General features: G+C 39.4%; 1 protein-coding gene across 8 annotated transcripts in view; it reads right to left on the reverse strand.

The window, feature by feature from the left end:
- The window catches only part of mybpc2a (myosin binding protein Ca), a 62625-nt gene that overhangs the window by 33726 nt on the left and 9463 nt on the right, over window positions 1-19436 (reverse strand). The window contains exons 2-9 of one of the 8 annotated variants that reach the window (XM_034893391.1): window positions 13230-13265; window positions 13022-13030; window positions 12853-12873; window positions 7059-7076; window positions 6599-6619; window positions 3253-3267; window positions 2543-2626; window positions 2299-2447 (exon numbers count right to left, since the gene is read on the reverse strand). In XM_034893391.1, coding sequence (XP_034749282.1) covers window positions 2299-2447; window positions 2543-2626; window positions 3253-3267; window positions 6599-6619; window positions 7059-7076; window positions 12853-12873; window positions 13022-13030; window positions 13230-13265 — 353 coding nt within the window. The remainder of the gene's footprint in view (window positions 1-2298; window positions 2448-2542; window positions 2627-3252; window positions 3268-6598; window positions 6620-7058; window positions 7077-12852; window positions 12874-13021; window positions 13031-13229; window positions 13266-19436) is intronic. The other 7 variants (XM_034893392.1, XM_034893393.1, XM_034893394.1 and 4 more) reach the window with 7 other exon arrangements.

Below are 19436 nucleotides of genomic sequence, written 5' to 3' on the forward strand. Positions count from 1 at the left end.
TGATTTTGATGCAGGAAGCCGCTTCTACAGTTGATAAACAGTTATGGCTAGACTAAGATGCTGTCAAGGATGGATGACTGTTCACTTGTTTTGCGTAATGCTACATGGGAAGATCAAGGGGAATACATTTGTACATCTTCGTTTGACCCAAAGTTTAAATTTGTTCCGTTTCCAAATACAAGGAATACAAGGTTATGTGACCCGTGAGGTGATGCTTATGATGAAAGATTTAAAGCCTGTTGAAGTTTCCACAGTCACCAAAGGAGTGTTGGAACACTATTCTACAGTGGTCACTCCAGGAGTGAACAATACACAGAGGACGTTTGTCACTTTGCCCTTGGAAACAACTAAGAGTGTTAATACATCAACTAAAGCAATTATTTTAGGAGTAACCTCAAAAGAGATAAATCTTACGACGGCAATAACTTTTGTAAATGTGACGCAGACACCAACTCCAACTTTTCTGATTTCAAAGGGTATGGTAAACATAACCCAGAAGTCCACGTTACAGATGGAGTAATGATGGAAAGATCTGAGTGAACATCTGAACGTGCTAATTCTCAAATTTCTTTGAATATTGTTGTGATAGTTAGTGTTTTCTTATTAATCTAAGGGGGGAAATGGACTTTTTTCATATATCATTCTTGATATTACTCTGTAAATATTGTGTTTTTGATATTGATGTTTGTATTTAATGTATTATTTTTGCAACAGTTACTGGTTGGTGTTTTCTTTTATTCCAGAGTATATAGGGGAATGTTCAGAGGGGCATTCAGATACTCACATATGGACAATGTGAATGGACTCTGACCAAAGACGGTGTGGAAATGTCCAGATTACACTACAAAACACTGATAGTCGAGGAGCTGCAGTGGAAAACATTCTTATGTCTGCTCTGATGTATATATACATATTTGCATGTATAATACTGAATGAATATCATATTATTTTTGGAATAATTCTTTGAAGAATGATATTTTTTGTTATGGGGTAAACATATGGGGACCTCAGTTTTTTTTTCTTTTTGCTGCTTAGGGACAGGTAAAGGGAAAGGTCTTTTAAAGGGTTCGATGGGTCGACCAGTCTGCATTTGGACATTGTTTTCATTTTATTTCCTGAGGTTTTCACTTGCTTTGGCTTAAACCATATCTATGAATAGACTGATACAGATTTCTTTTATTAATTGATCTGGGCTACCATGTGTGGCCGCCTAGGACAGAGGGGCTGTGAGAGATACTAGATCTAGTCTAGATTGTTTAGATGGGTATTTTGGAAAGAAGGCTGCCGGACAGGTTTTTTGCTCTTACACTCCATGAAATTGCTATATTGCTAAATATATTATTATGCAAGCATGTGTTGCAAAAATTGTTAGCTTTTTGTAATTTGTAAGTATGGTTTCTTCTTTTTGTTTTTTGAGACCTAACTGGTCTCAAAGGGGTGAAAAATATAGAATCTAATGCCTTTTAAATTTGAATCATGTTCTGATAAGGGTTCAAATTAAGCACTGTCATATGTACCAATGAAAAGGTTTAATGATTTACATCTTAGTGGAGTGATATTTTGAAGGAGGTGTTTTATGTTTAGTGTTGTGGCTCTAGCGTTGGAGCCTCTTCTATAGACTTTAACCTGCCAACCCACAACTTTCAACGTTCTATGTTGCCTAACATATTACCTAACATATCTTATATAAACTAGGTTTGTTGAAATGAGAGACAGAGTGTACATTTGGGTTGGGTCACTCTTCGAGCTACTGCAGAGCTTGTAAATTGACGCCGAAATCTTTATTCCTTATCAACACATCATCACACCGTTGTTGTTCGAACACCACAAAACGTACACATGTTCCACCAAAAGGAGTTCCTTCCGCGGCTATTTAGCAGCAGCACCGCTGCTTTTCTCCAAGAAAATTCTAATCGGTTCAAAGAAATGCCAATATACCAAAGCACGTTTTCCTCCTATCCCCCGAGAGCCAGATCCTCCTCCGGCACGCTTTGGAGGAACATCTGGCAAAGCCAGACTAGGTAGTGACAATCACAAACCACAGCCAAGGCTGATGATAATGTCATCAGTATGCAGGTATTTGCTCATAAACTAAAGTATTTGCCAATTTAAAATGTTGATCTCAAGATGGAACTAGATGAAAAGTCAGAGGATCACCAAAGTCAGTAAGCTTTGCAGTAAACTTCATGACACTCCATCCCATAGCTGTTGAGCCACAGTGTTAGCACAGCTTCTAATCTCTGTAACGTTGAATGTAAAAAGGTTATACGAACACATACAGTGTGAACACGCACACACCTTGGTGTTCCTGTCATAGACCTCTTTGAACTTCAGGTGCTTTCCAGCTTTGCTGCCTAGGTCCAGCCACTTCCCCTTCAGCCATTTCATGTTCGGCTTCCTCAGCAGGTTTGAGGAGTCAACTTTAGCCACAAACGTGATGTCCTTGCCTGCCACGAACAAGAATTAGACACAGTAATTAATTGAAATAGATTAGCTGTCTGTATTCCAGAGGGAATTCGGCACTAAGTGGGCAACTCCAGACCTTTTGTTGCTGTGGCGCTCTCCGGCTTCAGCACAAACATGCCGCTTAGCTCGGACATCTGAAGATCCTCCCCTGCTACATCTTCTGTGAAGGGTGGTGAATAGATGAATCACAGAAGACAAATTAAAGCTGGAAATCATGATGGGTGCCGGCCAATGAATCACATAAAGACACAACAAATAGATGACAACAGGAGACAAGTCGACCAAGCAAACCACCTATTCAGCAGTCTTCTTAATTATCATCAATTTGTTAATGAGACGTCCTAAACCAATAAATTCCACCCGCTGAGCTCAGAAGCTTTTATACAGTTCTCTGGCACTGAAACGGAGCAACAGTCTTTCCATGAGAAAAAAATATATAGCATGTAATGTTTTTGCTGTTACACTGCACACACCATTTGGGACACTCTGATAAATGGAAGGCTAACAAGGAGTCCCCTGGAACAGAATGGCCCCCAGGGAATAAAGAAACTCCTCAGATCACCTCTGAAGACGTTACATTAGGATTGACTCTGCAATCTGCTGCCACCGTGACTGAGCACAAGCGGAGGCTGTACACTCTTATCTTGGTGATAAAAAATATACAACGAGCTGCTCTTTTATCCGTTCACTTGTGTCTTTTGCAGGTAAATTGATGAAACCCCTGTAAGGTGTTTGCTTGTCAGTTGATTTGCTTTACAGATACGCTAATGCGTTCATTTCTCTTACCATCAGGAGGCAACTCTGCATCAGATGGAGGGGGAAGAAAGAGAGAACGGGGGACACGTCAGTCTGTACAGTCTCTGTGCTGTTTAACACAAGCGTTAATAGGCCCAGTGATAATCTTGACTTCAGGTGAGGAACACTCACACGTTCAATCAACGTGCTTTCACATTCCCAAAAAAAAACACATCCTTCCTTCTCGGAGTCTAATTAACAAATGCTGGGTTTTTTTTGTTTTTTTTTTACAAAAACACATGACTGTTAATGAGTTATTTCTTTGGCAATCTAGTTAAAAAATCCCTTTGACTGTGCTAAAGTCAGGAGGGTTGTTAACTATACGTAAAATGCATAAACTCTTGTTTCTCTCACTTCCTGATTGAAGCATTGATCACACTTGGTTTTAAAATGAGTTTAAGTGATCCGAACACAAGTAGACAGCCAAGACCACCCAACTCGTCGTAAAATGGGTAAGCTGTAGCGTCATACACTGTCCCCAAAACAACCACCCGTCCGGCATTAATGAGGTATTTTCCTGCGACATCCTTGACAGGGATCAGGACATACAGGGTAAACCCTACAAAAGATACGTGGTCAAATGCGTCCTAGACCATCTCAACAAGTGGTTTGAGGGATCGAATAGCAATGTGGCCTTTTGGTCATTTACTCTTGTAATTAGCACTGTCCACTTGTGATCCATTCAGCCTAGACGCATTTTAAAACCAAGTGGAAAAAGGGTCAAACGTACCGTAAAGGCTATTTATGCTCAACTTTAGATACGGACGGAGACTTCTGTCCATACTCTGTGCTCATTTTGTCAGTATTTGTGCATGTTTTCTGAAAGCTTACCGACAAAACGGAGCACTACCACTGGGAATTGGTGGGGAATTAAAAACGTTTTGAGGAGACGCTGGACAAATTGATCAGAATTTTATAACATCTATCCTTGCTTCACCTGGACACATTGACAAAACATTACTACAGAACAGGTGGGAGGAGATTGGATGGGACTTAAACGTGAGCTGGACAGTAACAAGGGTAACTTCCACATCCTCTAGTGGATGTGGAAGTATGTGGGTAGTGTCGGTTACATCGTTTGAAATAGATGTACGTTTTTTTGTAAGGGAGCATAAATGAGCCTTAAGTGTTACAGGAAAAGAGGGAACAGCAGCAGGTAAAGATAACATCGGACCACCAATCACGTAGAGTGAGTAGGGCCCTGGGTGGACATCTATTGGACGAGAGCAGTTGCTGAGAGAATGGAGCCAGGGTTACGTGTCAAAAAAGGTCATGCGCCTCCATAAATTCAGAGAGGCACACCGTCTGCATCTCTCTTTTGCCTTCTCTCTCTCTCTCTCTCTCTCTCTCTCTCTCTCTCTCTCTCTCTCTCTGCTTTTATGGGCTCAGTTAATTTGATCTTTTAATCAAAAGTGCCCCCGAGGACAGATCCAAGTTCAGATGTTCAGGATGATTTAAAAGGTTTCAGTTAGAATGCTAAATGGGTAAAGCCGATCCTGGAATCGCACCCGGGGGACACTTTTGGATGTTTATGTTCATTTTGAGTTACCTTGTAACACACGAACACGACTTCCAACAAAGATGGGATAGAAGTGAGATGTCTCACTCTGTAGCTCAAACAGAGAGCTCAACACACAGGGTGAAAAGAGGAGCTGCAGCAATGTGTAGTACAACAAAAATATGGTGTTTTTGAAAATTAAACCATGTAAACCTATTCTGTTTAATCTCTAAATACAATTGTGATCTGAAAATGAGCATAATATGAGCACTTTAAAGTATTCAGTAAAACTTCATTTTACAGGCCCAGAATGTCCTCATAACTTCCTTATCCTTTCTAGAAACGTTTCTGGAAATAGTAAATGTTATTTGGAACTTATTTTAGGAAAAATAGAGACAGAGTTTGGGACTAGTTTAGTTCAGGACTGTCCTTCCAAGAAAAACTAATTATGTTTCTGTTAAGGTGACAAAGCCCTTTAGTGACTCTTTAATCCATTTGGCAAAAAGTGGAAGTCAGGTTAAATTACCACAGTGGCAAATTTCACATTGAGAGGAGTTCAAGTGGATAGATGGGTCTAGATGTTAATCTTAACCAAGTAGTTGTTTCTTTAACCAGGACAATTGCTTGTTTATTCACTTTTTTGTCTGTTTGAATTAATTTGTAATGTTTTTACATACATATGCGTTATGACCCCTGTTGTACTTGCTTTGTTACTTGGCCTATCGACAAACTGCACATTGTTCAGCTTTACCTGCTACCCACAGACTAAAAACATTCAAATAGAAATGATTATTTAATTATAATTAATGCCAAATTACATAGTTCTTTCTTAGAACCTTCCTAGAGAATTATTAGGAAATGATTAGGAATTTATGGACCCGTAAAGTCAGAGATTATTAAATATTCTATCCCTGACTGGGAAGTACTGTACTAAAATAGTAACATATCTATCCATTCCGTCCATAAAATATACTCTATTCATAGAACGTATAGTTTAATTTCACAGTCATTACTTATTCAGTATGTTCTCCATTTATGGTCAGAGCACCACCAGATAAGTGTCTCAAACTCCTTCAGTCTCATGTTGGACATACATCATTTTACCAGTGTGGTTACCAGCAGTCTTGCACTGTTATATCAGTCAGTAGTAGTACATTGTAGTATATACACATATCACACACATTGTAGTATATCCACATATCACACACATTTGATATATACCCAACACAAGTATAGGCAGGATATATCACTTTTTATAAACCAGACCTTATCAGTTCATTTCACGTTGAAAACACTCTCAAACGTTCTCTCGGATGCTTTGGTGGAAGCAATCTAACCACTTTAATCACTTTGGTTATATCTCTGTCATAAACTTCTCTGTTGTCTGTTATATTTGTATTTTATTTAATTGCTTCATCTGACAGTTTGTCTGATGGCTCGAGCTGCTTTCAAGTTGTGTCTTTGCATTGTTTTCCTTCTTTTCTTCTACGTCCCTTTATCTATTTGCTGTGAGGCACTTTGTCACTTTTGTTTGCTACATAAATAAAGTTATTACTGTGATCATTATTATACTCAATGTCCAGAAATCTTGAAGGCTAAATCTCTGCAAAAAAAGAATTATCACATTCATAAGCAATCATGAAACCATCTGCTGTGAGTAAGCCTTTGATCTTAACCACCAATGATGGCCGTCACCAGAGCAGTCCCAGGCTTCTGGGAGCAACACGCCAGTCTGTCACACTCAGTAACAGATATACAAGTTACAAAGTGGTTGACACAAAACAAGCAAAGAAACGGGAAGCACAAGCAAGCTAGGAAACAGGGTGTTGTGTTCCTTACCATCCCTAGGCTCATTGTTTGCTGAATGAAAAGAAACAGTTGGTACATGGAAATTAGTAGTGTGGAAAATGAAGGGTTAAAACACTTCCTACAGTGACGCTGATCACCTCAGACTGTGTGTGTGTGTGTGTGTGTGTGTGTGTGTGTGTGTGTGTGTGTGTGTGTGTGTACGCCTGTGTTTGTGCATGTGTGTGTTAGTGTGTTTGTGTGTGTGTGCGCGTGCGTGTGTGTGTGTGTGCGATTGCACATGTGTGTGTGCACGTGTGTGCGCATGTGTGTGCACGTGTGTGTTCAAAGCTGTTCATAAAAGATCGGGTTAAAGACAATACAGTATATGCCTATTCACTGAGACTGTTATAATATCTTCAACTGGAACTCTGTAGACATACACACACATATACATACATACATACACACACACACTTACACACAGACAATTAAGACAAAGCAAAGCGCTTACCTACAGCAGGCTGGACATCTGTTAATGAAGAATAAGCATAGGTTAAGCAGATTAGAGGACCAAATGAATGGAAATGTAGATATAATTAATGTAAGTATTTCATACATATTCAGACTGAACATAAACACACACAACTATGACAGGAAAATGCTTAGCAATAGTTCTGTAAATTATATTGGTTATTTTAGAGATAAATCAATGTGTTTCATTTAGCAGAAGAGTGTGCATACACACTCACACACACACACATACACACAATTATCCAGACAAGACAGCGCAAATCCGGCCAAACAACATAATGACCTCCTGAAATCACTCCAATCTAATGAAGTGGTTTTCCTGTTACACGTATGTTCAAATGTGAATTATGTTTTTTTTTTTAATGCAGATTTACTGTTCTGTTAAGATATGAGCAATTTATTATCCCTGACCTTGTTTATATTTTGGCTTTTGTCCACTGTTTATTGATATTTTTATACTTGTACCTTGTACCTATTGACATTTTGTATTTCCTACTTTGTACTGCAACTGCTGCACACCACTTTCCCTCGAGACAAAGACAGTTCCTGTCTTGTGTTTTCTCTAGACTGCTGCACCAAGTGCAGTTTGATCCTGGTGTTTGATACTTGTTCTGGGACCCCGAGTCAGGCTAGATCCAGATTATATTCAGGTAATTGGGTAGGGTCACATTGTGTTGCCACAGTTTAGTTAATCTTCTGGCTTTAATATTACAGCATTCTGTTCACACTATCCTCCCTTCTACAACTTCACTGAAGAAGAAGAAAGTGTGAGATTTTATGGACTCAAATGTCATGTAAGATTCTTCTGGTCCATTTCATATAGCCCAAAATGTAGCTCTGCTAACTGCAGCTAATTTACACTTACACAGCTAATATAGAAACTCGCTAACAAAATGCTCTGCCGTGTAGCCCGGTGATTGGTGGTCAAGTAGCTCTTATCGTTTAAGCCAGCACTTACACTGTATCATAAACGTCTTGCTCCGGTATATAAATGGTAAATGGCTGCATTTTTATAGCGCTTTTATCCAAAGAATAATTTGCTTTACACTCGCCCATTAACACTCACCCACCAATGGCAACAAGCCATCAGGAAAGGGGCTGGCTGACCAACAGGGTTCAGTGTCTTGCCCAATGAGACTTTAACATGTGGACAGGAGGAGCTGGCAATCGAACCGCCAACCCTGTGTGTGTGTCACTATGAGCTAATGTCTTTGATTTGTATGTAACGCGTCCAGGGCTGCCAGCAACTAGACGGCAGAACATGTTGTAGATTTGATTGGGGGGGGGGGTGGCAGCAGGTTGTTGCAACGCAGTGGACACAACACAGTGGAGGATTAAGGGGACATGTTAGCTGTTTAGGACTTCATTGGAATATAACATGGGCTGTGAACACAGTACAGCAGATTAAACCAGGCCAGGGTGTTAAAAGCAAGTTATGTCAACCATATTCTTTCAAGTCAAATGTTATTTATTGATTCTGGTTGTTTTTTGGGGATATTACTATTGGGCAGTGTTCCTCTTCCTTCAAAGACAGGAACTGTGCAAAATGGAGTAGCAGTATTATCATAACTCAATGCTCTACCTCGTCACTGCACCTGCACACTCTCAGCGAGCCACTTAAAGTTCATGCAATAACTCATCTTGAATGGAAGCGCCTGCTCATACACTAAAATACACACACACAGAAGCGTGTGTTCATCTTTCTTGCACGTACCATATTGCTATTGCTCCATAATATGAAGTGACATTTAATCCAACAAGGTGAACTGAAACTGTACACAAATAGGCTCTAAATGTACAACAAAGTACGTTTTACTCTCTCTCATGGGACTCATTACTTATTACTGAATGTGTGCTACTGGGGGAGGAAATCTCCATAAACATACTCTATATCCTATACAAGCATGCAGTGTTGTTATATATATATACACATCACATATCACGTAGCTACTCACTGTGGGCTACTACCCCCACACACAATTAATTCACACATTTAACTGAACATTCACTCTCAACTATGGAGGGAACAGGATGTTTAGGAGCCCAGAGAAGAGAAATGCAAGGAGCAATCGGCCATTCTGAACCTATCTCAGATTGTTTTCTCACACATACAGAAGAATATCACCGTGCAACTTACTGCAGGTTATGAAAATATTGACACTCAGTGACACACCGATTGTGAAGTGGCCGCACAACCAATTTCTGGTGAATGTCCCAAAAACCAGCCAGTACTTCCATGTCAGTTCTCCTAAATGTCTGGCACTGTGTTGACTGTGGGATCATTGTGTGGAGCAGAGAAGCTGCCAAAAAAATGATAATAATAATAAAGTGGTCATAATGTCATAAATAATTAATTGGTCATGACGCCATCACATGCCATCTTTTGACCAAAAATAATATTAAAATATATAGTATAATAATATAGTATAATATATGATATAGTCATTAACTTTTTGATAAAATGGGACATAAACTGATAATAAAGCTACATTGTGTAAGAATTTCTCCCATCTAACGGTGAAATTGTATGTGACAACTAACTGAATATTGCGATCTACCCCCTCCTATTCCGAGCATGTTTTAAAGTGCCCACATTGTACAAAACAAAGTTAGTTTGTGTCTCTGGTGCTTCCACATGCATGCAAACTTGGGGGGAAAAAAACATCCATGCTGTTTTGAGTGAGATTCAGGTTTCTGAATGCCAGCTCTCTTCAGTCTCGGGGTGAGATGTTCAAAATCTGCACGGCTTTTTACATCACTAGCCAAGATCAGGTGGCTAACCATAGTACATGCTAGCGCTAGCATACTAACTCATTCTCAATGGCAAAACTGCCACTGCGACAACATACACTAGTTCACCATAATCTTCAAAAGAACTACTTCCATGTCCCTGTTCTGCAGGTATTCCACATGTGTCCCTTGTTTAGAAGAAGTCTCCCAGCTAATCCTGCCTAGGGCTGACCAAAGTTGGAGAAAGAGTTATCTAGCTGATGTGATCTTACCTAGCTACTGAGCATATGCAACTCCCAACAAAGATAGTTTAGAAGTGAGATGTCTCACTCTGGAGCTAAAACAGAGACTAAACACACAGGGTGAAAACAGGATTTGCAGCAATGTGTGGTACAACAAAAAATATGGTGTTTTTTGAAAATGAAACCATGTAAACCTATTCTGGTACAACCTCAAAATACAATTATGAACCTGAAAATGAGCATAATATGGGCGCTTCAACTCCTGCGGTGGCCAAATGTAAAATTAGAATCTGTGAGAGTTCCTTCCCGTGTATCTATAGTTTTGCATTATTTTGGTACCATTTCATTGCTAACATTCGCTATCAGGTTCCCAAACATATGCAAGCTAATGTTATTACAGTTTCAGTGCTATTGTTATTCTGTATATTGTACCAGATTAATAGTGTTTTAATGTTATATCTTTACAGCGTTAGAGAGACGCAACTGAGGTTTGTGTTTTTAATATATTTCTCTGAGCAGTATGATCAATGTCAATGAAACATAAATGAGCTCTTAGTATGTGAACGCATGACACGCTGACGTATGTCCCTCTTTGGCTTACGTATTTTAAAGATGGAGAATACTTACGAGCGAGTTGCTCGAATTTTTTCTGAATGATTCTTAATGTCAGAGTCTACGCTTACGAGAATACTTTGATTGGTTGGTGGTAGTAATTACACATGAATGAGCACATATTTGTAAAAGAACAAAAAGGTTTTTGCTAAGAATCAACTCAAAAAGTTACTCAAACTAAAGCTTTATGTTTGAAAATGTAGATTGTTTATTTTACATTTATTTTTTAAATTGTATTTACTGTACATAAAATTAACATTTAATGCATTTACTAATGTATTATTTTCCCTTTGCATTTTCCCCTTATTTCTTTCTGTATGGATATGTTTTAATACATTTTGGCAGCATCAGTCCTCCGTATCATTAGAGCTGTTATGGTCCCACATCGTCAGAATCAGAATGCTTCAAAATAATCCATTTTTAATTGATTGGTTCATTCTACACATTCTGTAAATTCTCAATACTGTGATTTCCTAAGAGTTGAAAGAATCTGGAAACCTGGAAAGAATTATACAATTTGGTAATAATTACTTACCTTGCACGGCAGCTAAATTCTTGCAACACAGGATCACGCGAGAATCATAGGATCACGTATTATACTGAAATCCATTTTGTCCATCTGAAGTGAAGGCCTTTAAATACTCTGAGGTCTTGTTCGCAAGTGAGGGGACAATGGAGCAGGAGATTGGTCGGAGAATTTGAGCATCAGGTGTAGTATTGCATTTAATTTATCGCCCCGTTGTGACGAAAAGGGAGCTGAGCCAGAAGGCAAAGCTCTCCTACCCTCACCTATGGTCATGACGGCTGGGTCATGGCCGAAAAAATGAGATGCAGGGTACAAGAGGCCAAAATGGGTTTTCTCAGGTGGGTGGCTGGCGAGAAGGTGAGAAGCTCAGTCATCCAAAAGGAGCTTGCATTAGAGTCACTGCTCCTTCAAGTTGAATGGAGCCAGTTGAGGTTGTATGGGCATCTGGTAAGGATGCCTCGTGGAAGACCCAGGACTAGGTGGAGAGATTATATCTCCAACCTGGCCTGGGAACACCTTGGGATCCCCAGTCAGAGCTGGTGGATCTGGCTTGGGAAAGGGAAGTTTGGGTTCCCCTACTGGAGCTGCTGCCCCCGCAACCCGATACCGGATAAGCGGATGAAGATGGATGGATGGAAGGATGGATGGATGGATGGATGAATGGATGGATTGATCTTGCCAAGCTCAAACCTAATGTGTTCGTGTACCACACCAATCAGCATCGAGGGAGGAACTACTGGCTGTTACGGGCGCTGTTTACCACACCTGATCATTAAAAACAACACTGGCGGATGTAATAGACGGATGGTTTATCCATTCACCTGGCAGGTATTTTTTGAAAGTGCCTGCCCTTTCCCAAACACTTTCAGATGACGGCTTCTCAGAAGGTTCACTGTTAGCAGAGCATCTGGCATGTCAGATTAATTCATTTCAGGGAAATGAGACAAATCTCTTAGTCCAATTCAATTAGTACTGATGTTTCATAAAAAAAACGTAAGTCAGATTTTAATGTCATGATTAAAAGAGTCGTTTTTCAAGACAAGATTTTAAATAGACAGTTTTTCACTAAAGCGGGAAATGTGGTTAAAATATGCTTTATAAATAAATAGCTGTACAAACAGAGTTTTTCCCTCCAGTGCATAACTCGTTGTCTCAGTGTGATGAGCAACTTTTATAAATTGCACCTGGTTGTAACTAAGAATTGGCCAAAAGCCATGATCTGTAGTCAGCACCCATGGTTTAAATGAAGAAAGCTAACACTGCTAACAAGACAATTTTACAATGATAGCTAAAGGACAAATGTGAAAAATTTGCATTATCTGTGGGTCTGTGAAGATTCAAGTATACCCAACTGGAACAAAACAGGAAAGTCAAATACACATACATGCAGTACCTCATATATCATACAGTGCATACATGCTGTACTAGCATGCAGTGTGATGCTTACACATAAATTAAACACCTTCTATTTTGCTCCTATACCACCTAATTTAATTATCATCTCTGGTGCAAGGAGGAGTGTGTGTGTGTGTGTGTGTGTGTATGTGTGTGTGTGTGTGTTTGTGTGTGTTTGTGTGTGTGTGTGTCTAGCATGATTCATATGTCCACACTCAGTCCCATCACCACAAAAGTTTACTGCTTCTGTGTTTTTCATCAAATCTTACCCTCCTCTTCCACTGGCTTTTCTGAATGAGGGGAAAAACGCATTATTTTTTGGATGAGGATGATGACAGTGATGATGAAAATGATGATGATGATGATGATGATGATGATGATCTATAGACAGTCTCAGACCCACAGACACACAGACACTGAATGCAGTGGTATCCTTACCCGTTTTGTCTGAAAAAGAGAAAAAGAAGAACCATTTATTAGAACATTAAACACTCTCTATAAGAAGCTTTTATTAAAGTATTCGTTTTTCAGGGCTAATTGTAGTTCAATTGTATAATAGCTGATTACTCTATGCGTAACTCAGGATTAAAATGGATTTCTGGAGCACGGTTTGTGGCCTCAGATTAGATGTCATGAAGGTACTTACCAGCAGGGGCTGCTGCAGCCTTATCGCCCTTGGCTGCTGCAATTAAACAACAATTATGTAAAATTATTTGTACATCCTCATTATTTCATATCACACAGCACCAGCAGCACAGTGTTTGGATAGTCATGGCTTCCAGAGCGGAGACTTGGTAAACTGTTTGAAGAGACGCATCTTGTGATCTGAATCCTCAGGAGACAAAAAATAATAATATATTAATATATATATATATAGTGTATAATCTGAGAGGGCATACAACATATTGACACTTCATATCTACAAATAGAAATCCGGCACCTTTATCAGTATACAAAACTGTTCAAAATGCAAAACTGCACAAAATATACACGTTACAATGAACAGGTTCATTTCAGTAACATAAACACACATTGACAAGTACCCGCACAGGGAAACTACATTAAGGCAACCTTGCTTTATGCATCTCTTGCTGATTTCTGTAGGGTTTGCCTCTGGCAAAAGAGAGAATACTGGATTCCAGCAGGGGAATAGTGCATGATTCAAATGAGGCAAGGTTTACAGAAACAGTGAGGCTGAGATAAATATAAGTACATTTTTCAGAGATCATGAGGAATAATTGGGCTTAAAAAATGCGGCCTCAAGACAAAAATGCTTTTGATAGGATAAGTACATCAAAGTTCCAGGATCCCAGATCTAGGTTACTTTAGAAGCTCAAGGGTGTCTAATGAGATGGCAGATTAGGCGTGACTTTCTGTCTGCCAGACAAACTGCAGCTGCTGAGTAATAATTCAACTTTGGCAGCATTCACATCTTAACCATCTAATTCAATAATTATTAGATAAATAAAGAAGGTTTTAGTGCCTTTATCCCTCCCTGTTTTGGGACGTTCTGTAGAGGAAAGTAAAACGTGCATCAAAGGGCAGAGCCCCAGAAATGACGGAGGACATATTTCTTTAGCTATCATCTCTCCGAACCACAGACCACAAGCCACAACTGCAGAGCAAGTGTCCCCATGAGCCTACTTATCAGTGGGTCTAAGATATCAAGGACCGGCCTTGGCACTCTGCATGGGTTCCAGGCTGGCACAATGTCTGGCATACTGGAGGTGGGGGTGGGGGGGGGGGCAACACTTCTATTTTGGATAAGGTTTGTTTTTCAGGGCGCAATCTGTTAATGCCTCTGTCAGCACTTCAATCCAAGAGGGGATTGGTGACGCACCGGGCAGTAAAAACTTTCTTAGGTTCCTGCTGAAGCATCCATCCCACCTCTCTACTGAAAACACCCTCACCCTAAGACAACTGAAAAAAAACATCCATCTGTCTAATTATCTACTGTCACAAACTGGTTCTATTAAGCTTTTTTCCATGTAAAAGTCCCAATCGTCATGAATACCCAGTCAGGGCCTCATTCATTGTCAGTGGAGCAGCTGCACGTCGATATAACATCTCAAATGTCAGTGTCAAGATTTGAGAGAAAGTTATTAACGCTCAGAAACTCTTATTCGACTGTCTTTGACTTTATGAATGGTGTATGTGGTGTGTGATGCTACTGTGTCTGATGGCAAAATTCAGCCGTCTCGAAAACCAGTGCAAGCTCTACTAACCAATATTTCAAAATTCAATACATGAATGAAACAACTATTCTATTCACGCAATAAACCGGAAAAACACCTTAAAGCGTCAATGGGAGATTAGATAATGTCTGAAAGATGGTGAAAAAAGATTAATTCATATTCCAACTGACAACCTTTTTCTTTACAACTTAAAATTAATTAAACATATGATGAGAAAACATCACAAACCATTTACCATGCCTCGGGGCATTGTCTCACTGTAAAGGGATAAGATAAATAAGGTGAGATTCTCTGAAGTCACTGTGCCGTACTTCCAGCAACATTTTGTGTGCAGTAAATTGAGTTTCCACAGAATACTTTTTAGAACGTCAACGTTGCGGCTACCTCCTCTGCAGATGATATCACATGGATTTTATAGATGTCATCGGGATCATCCTTTCATATTTAATTAATAAGATTTCCACTGCACAGTCTTGTCTATTTCTTCTGGTTATATAGTTTACAGCGTGAGGTTCTGTATGTCCCAGGTGAAAGATTTTATGCAAATGACAAGAGAAAATAAAATGCTAATTAATAAGCAACATCAAAAATACCACGCAGAGGAAATATTTAAAGTCGTTCAAGGCCCATTTTATGTTGGCAGTTCCAAGTGTGTGAAAAAAAATGAAATTAAATATTCAGAAATAACAAGGACAAGATGTGAGGTAAAATGCACACAAAACACTTGTATTTATAAAAGGATGGCCGAGGGATGAGAGGTACAAAAGTCTTACAATGGTGAGTCCGTCTGGCCCTGAACTCGTTTTCTGCTGTGTACGACAACGTTTGTGTCGTGCTCATTAGTTAACATGTTAACGACATGCTTTGGCTGCCTTTGGTTTTTGAACTTTGGACAGTGTGTTTTTGTTTTATGCTTGTACTTTTACTAAATGTGAATGTTCACTTTGGCAATGCCAACGTGCTGATTTTAAACAGATATATATATATATATATATATATGTATATATTAAATTTCAATTACATTTTAATTATAGTATCAATTCATAACAAGAGTTATCTCGAGACATGTTACAGATAGAGTAGGTCTAGACCACACTCCAGAATTTACAATGACCCAACAGTTCTAGTAGTTTCCTCCAGAGCAAGCAACAGTGCGACAGTGGTGAGGAAATATATATATATATATATATATATATATATATATATATATATATATATATATATATTAGCTTAGCAAGGAAAACTCAACATTTACTTATTTTAACTTACATTTGTTACATACCTCACGTAGCCTACTTAACTAACGTGAGTCAACAAACTTAATTCTTGAACCCAAAGCACAATCTTTTCCTAAACCTAAACAGTAACTGTTAGGGGCCACCCTGATCCCTTATGTTGCTAGACATTCGTAGGATACAGCAATGCATGGAAAATTGTGCATAATTTTTCATAAGATATCATACAAACCGCAATATCAGGATATGTCGGGTATGTTAATATAGTAACAATGGATATCTGTACCGAATTGCATGCTAATCCATTCAAATGTTTGCACGCTATTTCACTCAGAATCAAAAATGTTAACCTGCTGGTGGTGCTAGAGGAAAGGTTGTGGGATCAACAACGTCAGTAGGATTCATCCTCTGGGGAAAAGGAATGTGTTGAAAACATCATCACGATCCAGCCAATCTTTAATAATAATTAAGTAAGCTGGACCAAAGTGATGGACCAGTAGGAAAGGAAATGATAGAAAGTTATGATCTAGATCAGAAAAGGGCTAACAGTTTGGTTGTAAGTTTCATCAGCTCCTTACTCTTATCTATCTCCACTTGATCTTGACTCGAGGTTGATAAGATGTATTTCAGAAATGTATTTTTTTCCCTGTAATTATCCATAAGGAGTGTTTCTCCTTCAGCCCCCTTTATGAGGTCCTCTCTCTAAAGTCTTCCTCTATCACCAGCCTGTCTGTCTGTCCTGCTCTATGAGAAAACCTGTGAGCAGCCGCTAAGTCAGAACCCCGACAACTGTGCCCTTTCACCCCTTGGTGCTAATACTGAAGGTAATGCCCAGCTGATGAACACGGCGTCTGAGCAGATCCATCTCTTCTCTTATTTCCGTCCACGCTTCATCGACAGTCCTCCCTGGCCTAGATCATTTCCCTCTTCAGCCGTCTGTCTCCCTGTCTTCTAGGTATCTGTTAAATGGCTCATGCAGTCTCCATTCCTTCTTCTTTTTCACTTAATGCAAATCCCTACTCTCAGCACTTTTTTGACCCACCACTTCTTTGTCCTACTTTAATCTCAACTTACTTCTGAAGAGAAGAAAAAAGAAAAAAAAGTTAAGCAAGATGGTGAGCCAAGAGGTGGGAACTAAAAAAGGGGGAGACAGGCGAAAAATGAGCAGGGCCAAAAGGGGTCAAGGATGGTGTGAAGTCTCACGTTAAGGAGGACTGGGTTCTTAAGTGGGCAAGATGAGACCGTTTATATTTAACAAATATGTGAGATGATTTTATTTCCTCAGTTTTTGCTGATCCCACCACTCTCGATACTGCCTTTAAATACACATATTACTTGATGCTCTCTGCACCGTAATTATAGACCGTTTTTTATTTCCAAAAGCTTATCACTAATATCATTTTAAACTTGAGGGTTTTAAGGGCTTGCAACATGACTCCAGCCATGAACTGATTAAGATAAAGTAATAATACCAAAATAGAGACATAGGGGGAGTTTTTTTTGTAAAATAAGTACGTGTTGGTTTTTAAAAGACTCCCTGGGTTGAGGATTTGTTTCTTACCTATAGCTGAAAGACCTTTCTGTGTAGATTTGTTGATATTAAAATATGGATCATAGCCGCTTTAGGAATCCCTGACATCCGCTGAGCTGTTATTATTGTTGGTTCACTAGGAAACCAACATATCCCCCGTTATTTATGATGCTATAATGGTGTTTGACAGAAGGCATTTTTCATTCTAACCAGATTCTCTAAATGTTTTCTAATCACAGCGTGTAACTGTCAAAAATATAGAAAAAGATTGAAGTTACTTCCAGCTGTGGCCTGCCACATAAAAACCCATCACCCCGAAACCAACATATTTAAGAGCTGTTCACAGACATGGAGTCAGACGATTTTTGCCTGGGCTTCAGCCCCGAATGTTTTGAGTGTAGCCCTGAAATCATAAGATCCCTTATTTCATTGTGCTTCAGGTAATAGACACGCTCTGCCGTGGGCATGCTGCGTTTGTGCTCTGTGTATTTCTGTGGTAGTTTTGGCTTTCCACCTCCGACGTATAGCAGCGTACAGACATTTCCCTAAACTGTGTCTCTTTCAGAGACCAGAGACGCAAACAGGGCTCTGAGTCAGAAGGTCTGACATCTACCACATCTAGCCTATTATAAATTAATGTTTCTAAAAATATCACCTCCAAATCTCAGAGAACACAGATGAGTTATATTGTGAATTTTTACAAAATTTTGAACATGAGCAGAAATCTTGCGCAAACATCTGAAATATTACAGTCCAGGGGTTTATTAATTCAATAAAATGAATTATTTTATTATTGAGTTCAATAATAGTCATACGCACGTTTAAGTGCATCCCCGACAAAAGATGCAAAAGAGGGAGAATAAATTATGCTAGGCTACATGTGTGCTGACTCAGATATAATTAGAGTAAAGGAGAATAAATAGTAAAGCAATACATTATAATTTTTATATTTGGATTGTAATCTATGTTTTGCTTTACATAAAGATATTTCCAGCATATGTTGATTCAGAAAAAGGTAGAACTAGGGGCATAAGACTTCACCAGAATGCAGGACGTCAAGACCCCCAACATCATAGTTCACCACACAAATCCGGAGGAAAAACCTTGTTGCCAGGCCAGTTTTGGCTAACATCTACAAACTGGACCACTACAATAAACATGCACTGCCTATTAACAATCTGGTCAAGCCAAACCACGTTTTGCATTCCATTCAGTTTAGTTAAATGGGTCCAGCTAAGCCCTGAATCTCCTCAAGTCCTAGAAATGCCCCTAGCTGTCCATTGCTTCCCAAAATGCATCTGTCAGCAACAGGCACAAAGTCTCTACAGCCAACTTTCAGTCAACACTATTTCTTCTATCATGTTACAATCATATACACATCATATTATATACTGTACAGCTCAACAGGCATTTGTTTGTGAATTATCATGCCAGAGCTGATAACCATGACAACCGACAACCTGTATCATGTTTCTTTTGGACTATCTTGGCGGAAAACAAACATCAGCATCTCAAATACTGAAAAACAAAGAGTAGATTTGCATTTGTGCGCTCATCGTCTCCACAGTCTCTCCCTCTCTCCCTCTCTCCTCCTCTAGCTCTCTCTCCGGTTTGCATTTGAAGGGTAACCTCTGTGGAATGTGCTTCGTTAATCTCTCTTGACATTTCCCAGTCTTCCTTTGCTGCGTACGTCTCCTGCTTGTTCAGTCGGTTAAGCCAAAGGAGTCGGCCCAAGCCAAACATTAGAAACTTGAAATCTGTGTCTCTCATCGTTCGAGGAGGCCAAGAAAGGGCACAACATCGGCATGTGCATTCGTTTGAATGTGTGTTTTGGTACCGAGCACTTGTCTTGAAAGGACGTCTAATGCTGCTGCTGAGGAATGCACCACTTA

This window comes from Etheostoma cragini, chromosome 15 (assembly GCF_013103735.1).
Source record: "Etheostoma cragini isolate CJK2018 chromosome 15, CSU_Ecrag_1.0, whole genome shotgun sequence".
Taxonomy (NCBI): Eukaryota; Metazoa; Chordata; class Actinopteri; order Perciformes; family Percidae; genus Etheostoma; species Etheostoma cragini.